At 51.0% G+C, this 15707-nt stretch overlaps 1 protein-coding gene across 2 annotated transcripts; it reads left to right on the top strand.

The window, feature by feature from the left end:
• The first annotated feature begins 5372 nt into the window (after positions 1 to 5372).
• Positions 5373 to 10744, top strand: ATP5MJ (ATP synthase membrane subunit j). Of its 2 annotated transcripts, XM_073895946.1 has the most exons (5): positions 5409 to 5502; positions 7712 to 7856; positions 9001 to 9124; positions 9873 to 9896; positions 10569 to 10744. In XM_073895946.1, the coding sequence occupies exons 3-5, from the start codon at positions 9001 to 9003 to the stop codon at positions 10601 to 10603; spliced, it is 183 nt and encodes a 60-aa protein (XP_073752047.1). In that variant the 5' UTR covers positions 5409 to 5502; positions 7712 to 7856; the 3' UTR covers positions 10604 to 10744. The 2 variants fall into 2 exon arrangements, with proteins under 2 accessions (XP_025725046.1, XP_073752047.1); XM_025869261.2 differs by lacking the exon at positions 7712 to 7856 and having other exon boundaries at positions 5373 to 5502.
• Positions 10745 to 15707: the final 4963 nt, after the last annotated feature.

Below are 15707 nucleotides of genomic sequence, written 5' to 3'. Positions count from 1 at the left end.
TCCAATCAGAACGCGCCAGCGCCCACGCGGCCAGAACCTCGTGCCGCTGACCCCGCCCCGCCCGGGCCCTCCAATCAGAACGCGCCAGCGCCGGTACGGCCCGGCCCTCGTGCTGCCAGCCCGGCCCCTCGCCGCGTGGGCAGTGGTGCGGGGAGCGCCTGCGCCGCCGCGGCTGTCCCTGAATCAGCCCCCTAGACGCTCTGGGGGCCCCACTTAGTGGGGTGCAAGAACTTAGTCTTGACTCGCTCTCCACCTGTTTCCCCGAAGGTCATGTCCGCGGCGTGGTGCTTCAGGCCGGCAAGGGCTAGAGCTTGAACGCCTGCTGTGTGCCAGGCCCGGGGCAGAGCTGCTGCGGTCCCGTGCTGAGACACCCCGGGGTGGGGAGGTGGGAGGCAAACGGGAGAAGGGATCTGGGTGTGTACTGTCGAGGTGAACAGCCGGCTGCTCCACTGGGACACCTTGCACCTGACCTGGGGACAGGAGCAAGAAGGTCAGGAAGGGCTTCTGGGGTAAAATCACACCTAAGTGGACGCCTGCAGGGTAATCAGGAAGGAGGCATGTGAAGGGCGATTGGTGGGAACGATTCACAGGGGAAGGTCCTCCATGGACGAAGGCCTGGACTGAGGGCCTGGAAGAAGTTCTGTGGGGCCACAGCGTAACGAAATGGAATATTCATCTGCTTCCCTAAAAGCCTGCATCGGACGTGCAGCGTCCTCCGCAGCGAGGGAAGGGGGCGGCGAGAGGCACGGATTGGGTGGTCGCCCGCAGAGGGTGGGTGGTAAGACCCCGAGAGTCGCTGAGATGGGCCAGACTGAGCTCTAGGAGGGTGAAGGTGGAGGACAGAACCCTAGGAAAGAGCCTGGAGGAAGAGACAGGGGTGGGGGAACGCAGCGAAGGTATCCAAAGGAAGGAAGCCCGCGGGGAGAACGAGAAGAGTCGCGTGAATCCCGCCAGCCGTCCCACCGCCAGTGCCGGGTCTAACCCGCCCTCCCGTGCGCTCTCGGGAAGGACAGTGTGAAAGAGCACGTGGAAGGATCCAAGAGCGTGGCGCTGACCAACACTGGGAAGTCTAGCGAGGGCCTGGAAAACGCTCCAAGGGTGGCAAGCAAGAGGTCCGCTTCAGGACAGTGCCGACAGAAGGCCGACGAGGCGGGGGTTACAGTCTAGGTGTTTCACGGAAAAAAAGAGCCCAGCCTGGTGCTGGGGCGGGGGCCCCAGGTCCAGATCCTGACCACACCACTAGCGTCTATGGTGGGCTCTGGGCCTCAGGCTCTGACCTGTGCAGATGCAGCAGCCTGCAAAACTGTCCCTCACACACACATCCTTTGGCAATGGGAAAGAACCCGTTTTGCAGTAAGTAAAAATGTAATCGTAAAGTCGTTGAGACTCTTGATATGTCATTCAGCATTGACTAAAAATACTGTAACTTCATCCTTGATGTGAGGGCCAGCACATGTTCTAAATTTCCCAAAATACATTGAAACCACTTCAAAAGACTGTGAAACTCCCCTTTGTGTCTCCACACTGTATCACCCCTCGTCGGCGTCAGCGTACGTTTTCAGGTGACAGATGAAGAGGTTTCCTTTCACGAGAACGTTTTCCAGAGGGCTTCTCCTTTTTTTGAGCATCGTTGACGCACAATGCGACGCTAGTTTCAGGTGTGCAATGTAGTGATTGGACAACCAGACGTTAGGCCGAGCTGCCCGCACGTGTAGCTGCCACCTGTCACCACTCAACTAGATTCCCTGCACTCTGCCTTTCATCCCGTGACTTACTCATTCCATAACTGGAAGCCTGAACCTCCCCCTCCACGTCACCCATTTCACCCAAGCCCGCCTTCCTTCTGGCAACCATCAGTTTCTTCTCTGTATTTATAGGTCTAATTCTGCTTGTTGGTTTATTCATTTTTTTTTAAGATTCCACATATCAGTGAAATCATGGTATTTGTCTTTCTCTGGGGAATTTCACTTAGCATAATACCCTCTAGGTCCATCCGTGTTGTTGCAAATGGCACAATTTCATCCTTTTTATGGCTGAGTAATAGTCCAGTGTGTGTGTGTGTGTGTGTGTGTGTGTGTGTGTGTTCCTTATCCATTTGTCTATCAATGGACACCTGGACTGCTTCCATATCTTGGATATTATAAATAATACTGCAGTAAGCATAGGGGTGCTTTATCTTGTCAAATTAGTGTTTTTGTTTTCTTTAGGTCAATATTCAATATTGGAATTATTGGATCATATGGTAGTTCTATTTTTAATTTTTTGAGGAACTGCCATACTGTTTTCCACCGTGGCTGCATCAATTTACATACCCACCAACAGTGTTCAAGGGTTCCTTTTCCTCCCAAGTGTTTCTCTTGCCAACACTTGCTATTTCTTGTCTTTTTGATTTTAGTCATTTTAACAGGTGTAAAGTGATTGGAAGACTTTTTCTATGTTCGTTGAACTTTTGGGTTGCTATCTCCCTCAGTCCTCTTGAGTTTTGAGGGGTTTTTTTTGTTTTGCTTTTTAATAACACTTTTCTTTTCTTTCTTTATTTGAGAGAGCGAGAATGAAAGACAGAGAGAGAGCACATGAGAGGGGGGAGGGTCAGAGGGAGAAGCAGACTCCCTGCTGAGCAGGAAGCCTGATGCGGGACTCAATCCCGGGACTCCAGGATCATGACCTGAGCCGAAGGCAGTCGCTCAACTAACTGAGCCACCCAGGTGCCCTGAATTTTGAGTTTTTAACAGCAGTTTAAGGAGACTGTCTTGATGCTTCAGTTTCAAAATTTGTTCTCATTTAATTGCCATTTTCCTGCGTTGTAGTTAGCATTCTGTGTCGTCACAGAAAATAGATTTGACCCCTTCATTTCATTGGTAGTTCTTGGTGCTTCATACTCAATTAGCGCAGCTCAACTTGCATTCCTCTCCAAAGCTGAAAGGGACAGCTTGACAGTTCTTAAAAGGCTTGTAAACATTTAGACTAGAGCACAGAGGAAGCCATGGGCCTTGGTGGAGGTTTTGCGTATTTTCATTCCCAGAACAGTTTGTGCCGCAGACCCAAAGGGAAAACAAGTAGTTGAGACAATTATAAATGATGTTGGTGCCGGTAAGCAGCACTCTTGACAAAGTGGGAGAAGTGTCCCAAGTACCTGCATGTCTTCTCTGACCTTCTCAGCTGCAAAATGCAGAATTCTGCACTTTGCATAAATCTGCTGGGTGGCTCTGTCTTCAAACATTGTTTGAAGATGTATTTTTCATAGGGTGTTTTGGCTTTGCAACAAAAGACATGAAAATTCTGTTGATCTCAAGTGGAGTTTGAAGTTCAAAAGCTTTGTTATCTTAAATAGATTATGTTGATATTTGTAAGTTGTTCCGAAATGCTTATTGTCGTCAGCAGTTTCCTACCTTATTTTTTTTTAAAGATTTTATTTATTTATTTGACAGAGAGACACAGTGAGAGAGGGAACACAAGCAGGGGGAGTGGGAGAGGGAGAAGCAGGCTTCCTGCCAAGCAGGGAGCCCGATGCAGGGCTCGATCCCAGAACCTACCTTATTATAAGTCTCAAACATTCTTTTCCAAGACAGTGGTTCACAAACTGGGTCCTTACCTCAGGACCCCTTTATACTCTTAAAAATTAATGAAGTGGGGCGCCTGGGTGGCTCAGTTGGTTAAGCATCTGCCTTCTGCTCGGGTTATGATCCCAGAGTCCTGGGATCGAGTCCCACATCAGGCCCCTTGCTCAGCGGAGAGCCTGTTTCTCCCTCTGCCTGCCGCTCCCTCTGCTGTGCTCGCTCTCTCTCTCATTCTCTCTCTCTCTCTGACAAATAAATAAAATCTTTTTAAAAAATTAATGAAGCCCCTAGAGAACTTTTGTTTATGTAGGTTACATCTACTTTATTAGGGATTGCAACTGAGACACTTATTAATTCATTTAAAAATAGCAACAATAAACCTATTTGATGTTAAAGGGAATATTTTGATGAAAAGTCACTATATGTGTGTAAGAATGACACTCTTACATTTTTATAGATCTCTCAATGTCCGCCTTCATGGAAGATAGCTGGATTCTCATATTCGTTTCTGTATTCATTCTGTTGTGACATCACAAGTCGGTCTCTGGAAAACTCCACAGAACCCTTGTGAGATACTTCTAGCGAAAAAGACAAAAACATTTTACCATTGTTATGGAAATAGTTTTGATCCCCGGAGTTCTTGGAAACCCCCAAACCACACTTTGAGAACGACTATCCTAAAATAGCAAGATTTTCAGGTGGTGAATGAAGTTTTCATTTGTCCTAAGCCTTTGTCCCTTGGAAGCGGGACCATGCTTGTTGCTCTTCCTTCCTGTGCCCTCATTCTTCCTTCCATCAGGGCTCACTTTCTTTCCACCTGAATGAAGAACATTGAGTTTTTTTTTAAACTGTGCATCTACTGGTGATCATTCTCTCAGTCTTTGGTTATCCAAAATGTCTTTTTTTGCCTTCCTTATTGAAGGCTATTCTCTGCATGCAGAGAATTCTAGATTGACAATTAAGATTTTTTCCTCATCTTTGGTTTTCTGTGGTTTTATTATTTTTTTTAAGATTTTATTTATTTATTCGACAGAGAGTGAGAGAGTACAAGCAGGGAGGAGTAGTAAAGGGAGAGAGAGAGAAGCGGGCTTCCCGCTGAGCAGGGAGCCTGACGCGGGCCTCGATCCCAGGACCCTGGGATCACGACCTGAGCCGAAGGCGGACACTTAACGACTGAGCCGCCCAGGCGCCCCTTCTGTGGTTTTATTATGATGTTTCAAGGTGTTGGTCTGTTTTCATTTATCTGCCTGCTGGGTTTCTGGAAGGCTTTTTGAATCTTTGGTGTATTTTTTGTCCCCATCACTTTTGAAAAATTCTCAGCCAGCCATTCTCTCTCCTAATATTTCTGCCCATCTCACTCTTCTTTCCTTCTGGGCCTCCAATTACACATATGAGGGACTTTTCTGTTGTACCCTAGCTCTCTAATCTAATCTCCTGCTAAGCCTACCCAATTTCTATCTGGTTCTTTTTCAGATCGGCTAAGTGGTTTTTTTGTTTCTTTTTTTACGATTTCCAGTTTTCCGCTGAAATTTTCAGTCTTGTTTATTTCCTTGCACATAGTAAGCCGAGTTGTTTTGAAAGCCTGTGTCTGTTAAGCCCAGTGACTGTTGACTAAACCTACTATGCACAGAAATCGCTGCATAAAAATGTGCAGAGCAAAAAAGTTAATACAAAGAGAAAGAGCAAGAAAACCGCGAAGGGGAGACGACTTCTCTCTCAGCCTTTAATTCAGGAAGTAAAGACGGCCCCTTTTTCAGGTTGACCGGGGCGACCGCTGGGGGCGCTGTGGCGCGCAGGCACGGTCCGGGAGGCGCTCTGGCCTCGGAGCGCTGCCGCTCCTTCCGCCTTCCCGGCGGACCCCGCGCGGCGCTTGCGCGTTCGGTGACCTTTCCAAGTCGTTGGCAGTGGGTGTTGCGGCGGCCCGAGCCGGGGTCCTTGCGCCGAGGTGAGTGCGGGGGGCGCGGCCGGCTGTTTCGAGCGGGGCCGCTAGGCCCGCGGGGCGCAGGGCGACGAGCGAGAGAGCCGCCTGGCCCCCGCTGACCTTGGGGTCCTGCCGCGGTCCCCGGCCGGTGAAAGGAGGCGCTCCGCGGACTGGCGGGTCGCGGGAAGTCCCTCCCCGTCCTTTGGCCAGGGCCGCCGCACTGCTCCGGTGATGGGCAGCGCGCCCCGGCCGTGCCGGGGTCGGCCACCTGCCCGAGGGCGCGCCACGCTTGGAGATGGAGCCCCGACCCCGGCCTGGAGCGCCTGCCCTGCGTTCAGTACCTGCTGTCCTTGGTACCTCGGGTTTCCTTGCAACGCGGTGCCCTGCAGGTGACCCCGGCACAGCAGAAGGCCTTAGGGAGGGGACACGGGGCCCACGACGGGGTCAGAGGCGACGGTTGCAACTGTGTGGCACTCAGCTCTGGAATCGCAGTCCGGGCTTCAGCGGGTCAGACGTACCCTGTCTCCCGTGTAAGGCCAGCTAGTAGTTTGCTGTTAACGTGCCCAAAACTTCGCAGACACAGTGGACGCCCATTTGACCAAAGGATGGGCCTTTGGAGGAAGGAGTGCTCTAAAACCCCCACACAGGGGCGCCTGGGGGGCTCAGTCGTTAAGCGTCTGCCTTCGGCTCAGGTCATGATCCCAGGGTCCTGGGATGGATCCCCTCATCGGCCTCCCTGCTCCAAAGGAGGCCTGCTTCTCCCTCTGCCTCTGCCTGCCGCTCCCCCTGCTTGTGCTCTCTCTGTCAAATAAATGATCACAGGGGTCCTGGGATCAAGCCCCGCACCGGGCTCCCTGCTCCAAAGGAGGCCTGCTTCTCCCTCTCCCACTCCCCCTGCTTCTGTTCCCTCTCTCGCTGTCCCTCTCTCTCTGTGTCAAATAAATAAATAAAGTCTTTAAAAAAATAAAACCCCCACACAGAGCTGGTAATGTGGACGGACAGTGGACTCAGATGGGATAGGGCCTCACTTTATTAAAAGGTCACTTGTCCAGAAAAATATGACAACCTTGGCCGAAAGGAAAGTGGGGCGGGGATAGGTAAGTGTTTGTAGTGTAGGAGGGAGCAGTCCAAGATAATTCTAGGTGAAAAGACGATGCTGGGGGCCCTGGGTCCTGAGCAGAAAATGGGGTAGCTGGCGTTTTTGCAGCACCTTCTTCCCTCCTTTGCACTCTCAGTGTGCTCTGCTGTTTTCCCTCCAGATCCTCATCTGGCCTACGTGAGGGCCTCTTCTTATGTTCTCCCTCTTAGAATCCCAGGAGCTTGGTACCATTGCCCTCAGCTGGGTGTTTGTAGCACTTCCTTCTGCTCTTGCTGTGACCCATGACCAGTTGGGCCATTCACGTTTCCTCCTTGCATGGCAGCAAGATCCCTGTGAGGCAGGTGGACATATCCCTGTGTCACAGAGGGGCAACCTTCTGAAAGGACAACTCCAGGAACTTGGCCAAGGTTGGGATTGGAACCCAGGATTCTGGCGCCACTGGGAGCTGGGAACACCTTCTTGCCCAGTCACTGCCAGGCTCAGGGAGGAGGGGAATGCACTCGGTCCCTCTGAACTCTTCTTCCCACCTGGGGGTTTTAGAGGCCTCCTGCAGGTCCTGTTTGGGTCTTCTCAGCCACCTTCTAAGGGCAGGGTTGTTGGTTTCTGGGATCCTCATGCTGTGACAGAGCATCCCAGTCTGAGGACAGGAAGTGTGAGGGTAGACGTCTCTGCAGGGGGTTCGGGGAGGAGGACACAACCACATTGTTCAAGGTCACACTTGGGGCAGGGGGTGGGGCTGGCTAGCCTTTAGGACAGTGCCTCAGCCTGAGTAAGTTCTCAGAAGAGCTGATTCTCCCTAGTAATGAGGATTGGGGGGCAGGGTGATTCATAGATCCAGCTGTGTGACCCCCGGCAACTCTCCCACAAGTAGCCACTTTGTAGGGGTTAGGCGGTCGTGCAGGAGATAAGTATGTAAGCACGTTGTGAATGCTGTTAGGGTTGCCTGACATTCTTAGAGTAAAAGCTGAATTCTTCACCATGGCCTCCAAGGCCCTAAATGACCAAGCTCCTCCCTCCCACAGTCTTAACAGCACTCAGCGTGGGACACCACACACTGTAAATTCTTGATGCGGAGTAACTCTTCTTCATAAGCTCCCTTTGTGGGTGGGTGGTGTTTCCATCCCTGTTTTCCAGAGGAAGAAATTGCGGCACTTGAAGTTAGCGGGATTTGAATCTGGGCAGCCACTGTGGCTCCCCTTCCCTCCCAGACTCTGCAAGTCCGTCCTGACCTGGGGTCTTGGCACATACACTGCCTCCGCCAAGGACACTCTTGTCGCAGGTATTCTGCCTCCTTAGGAGCTGGTTCCTCAGCCCCTAAACAATGCCTGCCACCTAGTACGTGCTCGCTTCCCATCTGCTGAGTAAATAATGATCACGCAGGAGAAAAGTGAAGAGAAGTAAAATTCCATGTAGCCCAAATAGTGATGCAAAGAAGCGGTAGCTGAGGCTCTGGTCAGGGTGGGGGTGAGCGACATCACTAACTGAAGCCAAAGTAGTGTTTTCAAGGAAAATGCAAAGTACTTGGATCTGGTTATTCCTGACAATGATTTGAATGACTGTAGTTTAATAGACCACTTGAGATGTTACAAAGCTAAAATGAAAATAAGGGCATCCAATTTTAGAGTCTAGTAAATTGTAATCAAAAGCCTTACTTTGAGACCTGCTCATAGAAGCAAACTTTGTCAGTTCAGCATTTGATGACTTTTCCCAATCAAAATCCAGTAGTGAGGTAAATGTTTTTATTCGTTAAATAAGTGATGTCGTGATTGCAGCTCTCAGGAAGTGACTTCGTCATCCTACACCGCGTTTAGCAGCAGATTTCTAGGCTGAGTGTGGGTCTCACAAGGACTTCTTTTTCAGCTCTGAATGCCAGCAGTTCTTCACATGGTGATGCAAACATAGTAGTTTTATTTAAAAGTTTGAAAAACGTGGTGTGTAATTTTGGGCATAGCATCAGTGGAGAACAGCTGTGAGGAGGAAGAACGTTCGGGACAGTGCAAGATGGCACGGGCTGGGCACTCTGGGGCTCGAGGGGTGAGGGGTGGTGGAGCACCAGGATGGCCGGGGTTGGCAGCCTTGGAGGTGAGTGGGGCTTGAAGAGCTGCCGAGCGGGGTCCCCATTACGGGTAGGAATGGCTGCTGGAGAGTGGCACATGAAACGGTCAAATTTAAGAATATATATTGGAACCTCTTACCAGTTAGCTTTAAAACAGTCACGGTGGGGCGCCTGGGTGGCTCAGTCGGTTAAGCGTCTGCCTTCGGCCTGGATTGGGATCGAGCCCCGCATCGGGCTCCCTGCTCGGCAGGGAGTCTCCTTCTTGCTCTGCCCATCCTCCGCTGCTCATGCTCGCTCTCTCAAATAAATAAAATCTTAAAAAAAAAAAAATGGTGATGGTAGTATTTATCACTGTGTTCCTTTTCAGATGCTTCAAAGCCTTATTAAAAATGTTTGGATCCCCATGAAGCCCTACTATACCCAGGTTTACCAGGAGATTTGGTTAGGAATGGGGTTGATGAGTGTCATCATTTATAAAATCAGGAGTGCTGGTAAGTTTCTTTATGTCGATTCATCGGCAGTCAGGATGAACATTATTTTCAAAAGGAATCATGATTCCTGTTGTGAAAGAACAACAGTTCTTACCCAGAAGTGAGCATCAGAACCCTTTGTTAAAATGTGGGGAGTACATGTCAGCTGTAAGAGACATTTGGGGAAAACTGGGAAAATGTGAGCAAGGCCTTGATAATGGGGGATTCTGAGTTCCCTAGGTGTAACAGTGGTGTTTGGAATGCACAGGAGATGTCCTTCGTTGGAAGAGACTGCGGAAATCGTTAGGGGTGGATTGTCCTGGCGTGTGGTGTGTTGCTCTACCTTTCCCACCACTGTGAACATTTGAACTGTTCTTATAATAGAAGTGGGGGCAGGGTGACCTTTGGAGCAGAGATGACTCAGTGGAACAGAGATGAGGCCCAATCATGTATTAATAAGCAATTAGTTTAGAAGAGGAGAGAAGGGAGAAACTCTAAACTCCAAGACTGGAGTCTGGGGAATGGTCGGGAGTGGAGAGTCCTGCAGATTCCGAAGGGCTCCTCACTGCTCTGACCCATCTTTGGTGGCAGCAGTACCACCTCTTGGCTGGGAGGCACCATCGAAACTCCTGTTTCCTGAAACTTCACGTAACCGCTTTACCTCAGCTGTGAACTTTTCAGCCAAATGTTGATTTTAGCAGTGGTCAATTGACCAAGAACATTTTTGTAAAGCGTTGATATAACCAGTGTTTCTTTCTTTTTATTTCAGATAAAAGAAGTAAAGCTTTGAAAGGTAAGAATTTTGCTTCTTCAAAGGGATGGGGAACGCAAAACACCGTCGAACCTTTTCAGGACAAGGTGTGTCACTGCTCACAAAACGTATACAGTGCAGGGGGGGCTAGAGAACGTGAAGTGTGCTGTCCCTACCGGAAAAGAGAATTCGGAAGTTCTTCTTACAGTCTGAGCGTTAAAAACCATTGCTCACCGCCTTGGGCCAAGTAAAACTGCCAGGGGTACTAGGAAATGGGTCGCTGCTGCCCCCAGGAGGGCAGCACCAGGCTAGCTGTGCAGGAAGCCGCCCTGTGGAATGTGTCTGGAAAGAAAGCACCACATGAATGTATGTCCTGGTGCTGGACATGTCTTCACTCTTTTCCCCAAATGACAGTGAAACTGTAGTCATTTGAGTCCTCCTAAAGCCCCAGGGCTGGCTGGTGACCCCTGAGGAGAAGACACTCCCCTGCGCTCCAGCCTTGTGCTGGCAGGCGAGCTCCCGGCTGCGCAAGGGGAGTACACGCAACCCTTACACCTGCTGGGCGCTCCTCGTAGAAATGACCCTCCACATGTCTTCGTAGTATTGAAAATTGTCGTTGACAGTTTCTGACTTGTTAATACTCATGTAATAAACTGTCTTCCATGGTTTCCTTTCTTCTTCAATGATGTCTGTATTATGTGTCTCTTTCTACAGCTTCCAGTCCTGCGCCTGCTCATGGCCATCATTGACCGGCTGTACTTGGAGCACACGTCCGATGGGAGCATCAGTCTGTTTGTAAATCTCAGCACGCTGTTAGATGGGAACGTGGAGCGCCGCCGTACACTTGTAGATGTGTCCCCTGTGGCGTGAATAAATGTACCTGAGGTGCACCACTGCCCACACCTGTGTCCCTCTGTCAGCTCCCCCGTGCGCCACACAGCAGACAGTCAGAATCTGAGCGAGCCATCCCATCCCGATGACCGTAGGACTTGGGGCTTCGATGTGGCCCTCACTTCTGATGTCTGATAAATATCCGCTACACAGATGATTCTGCCACTTACTCTTGTGACCTCGCTGAGCCTTGTGTTTTCTCGTGTGGACAGCGGGACTGCGTGTCAGTTCTCACCTAGAGTTATTGTGAAGATCAGTAGGGAAGGTGTGGAAAAGCATTAGTTGAACCGTAAAACACTGCAGAAATAAGGGGTGAGATTATGTGGTGGGTGAAATTTATAAGCTCTAGGAGATTCTCTCAGGAAGTCACTGATAAGGCAGAGTACATAATGTAAAAAACTGATATTTCTCCTAGTTTGGGTAAACTAAATACTGCATGATATTTGCCTCCATCTAAGGCAATTAACCCCTAGAATTGCACTTTTTTTTTTTTAAGATTTATTTTTATTTTGGGGGGGTGAGGGAGAGAATCTCAAGTCGACTCCCACTGAGCTGGATCCCGAGGCAGGGCTTAATCCCATGACCATGAGATCATGACCTGAACCGAAATCAAGAGTTAGTCACTTAGCCCACTGAGGCACCCAGGTGCCCCTAGAACTGCACTTGTAAGGAAGATACAAAAGCAGTAGGGGTCAAAGTGAGTCTGATCTGAAGTCTGGTGCTTTGCAGGTTAGCAGCGGTCTGGCTGTGGAATAGAAACGGGCCCCAGTCCCGGTCTCTAGCTGTCTTTCCCTAAGTGCAGAGACCGTCCTGTTTTCAGCGTGTGATGTCAGGTCTGGCCGTGGTCTGTGCCTGACAAATGCCTGTTACCTCTTGGCAGGGCCTCTGAGCCAGATTTCTTGTTTTGTATAAATGGGGATAAAGCCTGCCTTCAGCCTCACTGCCCAGCTCGCAACTGTGGCTCGATGCAGAGTTGCCGTGAAAGTGTTACCCCCAGGGCCTCGGTGCTAGAGCGGGGGGCAGGGCGGGGGGTGCAGGGAGACTGAACAAGGATTAGTGGGCCCCAGAGTTTCTGATTCCGTTGGTCTGGGAAGGAGCCTGAGAACTTGTATTTCTCATACTTTGCCAGGACAAGCTGATGGCTGGGGACCTCATTTTAAAAGCACATCCAAAGAACATGACCCACCAGGGCCCTTAGGTCCACCCTGTCAAGTTCACCCCTGCTCCCATGGTGCCCCCAGATGCCAGCCCTGCGCATCTTTGCTCATGCAGCCCTAAGAGCTGAACTAGGTGGAGCTGTAGCCCCATTTTACAGGGAAGGAGACAGGCTTAGAGGCAGTGACGAGCCAAAGTCACCTCTCCAGGGGTGGGGTGGGGACTCCAGGAAGCTGCACTTGTCCGGGGAGGGAGGAGAAGAGTACCCAGGGAACCGGCCCCTGAAGCCGGCTCCGGGGGCGCAGCTCACTTTCCCACCTGCAGGTTCCTTTAGTTGGCATCTGGGTACATAAGTGCTTTGCAAAAGATGCTTGATCGGCCATGGTGAACCAGTTGCCACACACCACTGCTTGTGCAACGGGAGGGGGTGAGGGACCGTGGGATTTCTTTCATGAACGGACTCCATTTATTTTGTGAAGAGACTGAGCAGATCCTCTGAAAGGTAGACGGGTCTGGGCGGGTTGCCTGCTGCAGGGGGCAGTTTGTGGTGAGTGATACACGAAGGCAGACAGGAGGGTGTCGACGATAAACATCCCACCCCCACCCCCACCCCCAAAACTTGCCAAGAACCAGCCATGCCTTTAAAAGTGAAGCAAAACGATCTCGCTGCTAGGCCAAGTGGTTTCCTGGCCCTAAAACCCGCAGTGGAGGCGGTGTGTTTTGTAGCGTGAAGAAGCAGGCGTGCGTTGCCGGCCGGGAAGGCGCTCACTGGTTGGACCGGGCAGGAGCGCGCCCGCCTTCCTCCCAGCTTCCGGGCGGCAGGTGTCCGGAGGCGGCCGGTGGGTGGAGCCAGAGCCCGCCTGGGGCCCGCGGACACGCCCCCAGCGCCGGGGAGCCCGGAGAGCGCGCGGGGGAGCCGGCGGAGGGCAGGCCCCCCCCCACCTCACCCATGGGAGGGAGCCGCCGATTTCCAGAAGAAACAACAAGGAGGCCTTTTTGTCCCAAAACCCACACACCCATCCCCTCCTGGCTTGGCGCACTGCTTTCCAGGGTGTAACCTTAAAGGCAGAGGGAAGAGAAGGCAGGTCTGCGCATCGGCCAGTGTAACTTGAAACACTGCGCTGTAACTCCGTCTCGGGGGAGGCACGTGTTTCGCCGTGCTTGTCGCTGTGCATCCCAGGGGTCCCTGAGCCCCAGTGGAGCACCCCGGAGGATGTAGCCTCTGCCGTCCTCGGGGGGGGGGGGGGGGTTGCATCTCTAGAGCCAGGCGCTCCTAAGTACCGCGTGCCCGGCCCCAGCCCGTCTGCTCTGCACTTCGTCAACCCGCACAGCGCCCTGCGAGCTCATACTGTCACCCTGTTTCACAGACGAAGCCCTGTTGGTCTGGACAGGACAATTAGCCTGCGTTAGAGGAAAACTAGCTGGTTACCGACCAAGCTAATTAACTGGTAGAGCCAGGGCTCCCAATCAGACCATCTGCTTCAGAATGGGGATTGTAGAGATGATGAGCCCACAGTCCCTTTCCTCCCGGCCTTGAGCATCTAGAGAACAGACGAGTAAACAGACGCGCACAAGGCCGGGCAGCCCGCGCAGCAGTGGGCGTCTGTGTGCCCGAGGCCGGCCGGCGGGCATGCACGCATCAGCAGCCCGCTCTGGCTTAAATCCTTATTCACACAGACCTCCCCGAAAGGCATTCCCGGTACATTTAGGGAAATTCGAACATGGGCTGGATGCTAAGTGATATGAAAGAACCGATGTTACCGGGGTACTTTGTTAATCACAATGTTGGCGTTGTGGTTGTTGCAAAAAAGGTGTTTGGTGCAGACAAGCAGATGCAGGCAGAAATTTGTAGGGGGGCGTGATATCTAGGATTTACCTTCAAATACATGAGCCAACATTAACCAATCCGAATAGACTGGGGAGCGAGGGTACAGCTGAACGGGGATTGCCAATGATGTGTTGAAGTTTGCTGCTGGATGCATGGCGCGTGGCGGGAGGGGGGGTCATTACACGAGTCTGTCTGTCTGTATACATGTTTGAACTTCTCCCAATAAATACTGTTTCAAAAACACTCAGCAGAAAACAAAAGCCGTGCAATCAAAGCTTTCAAAGCTTTGTTGGTGGTATGGTACCTATTTGAGGAGCCGCCACTGTGCAACCCCGGGAAATGGAGGGAACACTCTGCAAACGTCTAGTTGATCATGCCGAGCAACAGCAACCTCATTACCACACCACAAAAAGCTCCCCTCCAGTGCTGTTACTAAATGGGCCAGTGTCAACGTTTACATTTGTTTGCCTCCAGGTCTGGGGTAACAAATGCCAAAGTCCAGAAGGAAAAAAAAGAAATGTCATGAGGTGTCTGGGTGGCTTAGTCGGTTAAGCATCTGCCTTCAGCTCAGGTCACGATCTTGGGGTCCTGGGATTGAGTCCTGTATCGCTTCTCCCTTTCCCTCTGCCCCCCCCAACTTGTGGCAATTGTATTGAATTGGAAAAGTACTTGACAAGATGCGTTCAAGTTACAGCAACAGCTAAAGAACAGTCTCGTAAGTACAGTTCCTTCATTCGGCTCACATTTTAGTGATTTCTTCCTACCTGCCACGCCCCTGCTTCCTGATCCTGCCCACTGAAAGCAAACCTGTATTTGCAGCTGTTTGTATTAAAAGCAGATTTCTGGAAATGCCTTACCAGTGTACAGTTTACGGCCCCCATAGCCAAGATCGTCCTCACAAGCTGGATTCAGATTCCAACTGGTGCTACCATTTATCGTGTGTGTGTGTGTGTGTGTGTGTGTGTGTGTGTGGCCTCAAGTAAACTCCCTATCGTCTCTGGGTCTTGGCTCCTTCCCTGTCTCTAAAGTGAAGTAATCGAATTAAATGGCCTCCAGAGTATCTCTCAGCTCCATAATGCCATCGCCAATGGGTCTGTAATGAACCTAAATCCCATGATCCAATAACAAAAACAAAACAAACAAAAAGCTGAGCTGTGAAGCAAGTGTAGGAGGACGGATCACAAACTGTAGGTTTATGTGAAGGACACTACTTCGCCTCTTTACACCTGGCACCCAACACAGGACCAGGCGTTTGTAGTAGGCGCTCAGATGTTTTAGTAAATTTTAATTGAATAGGGATGCCAGTTACAGAGAGTTTCCTAGGGGCACCTGGGTGGCTCAGTAGGTTAAGCATCTGACTCTTGCTTTCAGCTCAGGTCATGATCTCAGTGTTGTGAAATCAAGCCCTACATCGGGCTCCCTGCTGGGCATGGAGTCTGTTTAGGATTCTCTCTCCCCCTCGGCCCCTCCCCTCCGCGTGCTCACTCTCTCTCTCTCTCTCAAGCAAATAAATCTTTTTTAAAAAGAAAGAGTTTCTGGGGCGCTTGGGTGGCTCAGTCATTAAGCGTCTGCCTTCGGCTCAGGTCATGGTCCCAGGGTCCTGGGATCGAGCCCCGCATCGGGCTCCCTGCTCCGCGGGAAGCCTGCTTCTCCCTCTCCCACTCCCCCTGCTTGTGTTCCTTCTCTCTCTGTGTCTTTCTGTGAAATAAAATAAATAAAATATTAAAAAAAAAAAAAGAGTTTCCTACATCTTGGTAAAACAGAGTAAGAGACATCTCTGGTGACCATATGAGCAGTTAGGCAGGAAGAATGACGAGAAAGTGGGGAATGGGGCCCTACATCAGGATCTCCCAGGGCGAGCCCGGGGACCTTATTCCCACCCTGAGGGATAAACAAGTTGAACCCAAAGTGACCCAAATGCATGTGACCTTGAGGCCCATTGTTCCTGGAACCACACTTTGGGGCTGTTGGTTTACACA

This window comes from Callorhinus ursinus, unplaced genomic scaffold, assembly GCF_003265705.2.
Source record: "Callorhinus ursinus isolate GAN/ISIS: 27379988/994484 unplaced genomic scaffold, GSC_fseal_2.0 scaffold8, whole genome shotgun sequence".
Taxonomy (NCBI): domain Eukaryota; kingdom Metazoa; phylum Chordata; class Mammalia; order Carnivora; family Otariidae; genus Callorhinus; species Callorhinus ursinus.
Note: the sequence above shows the minus strand (reverse complement) of the source record. Positions and strands in the feature narration are given on the sequence as shown.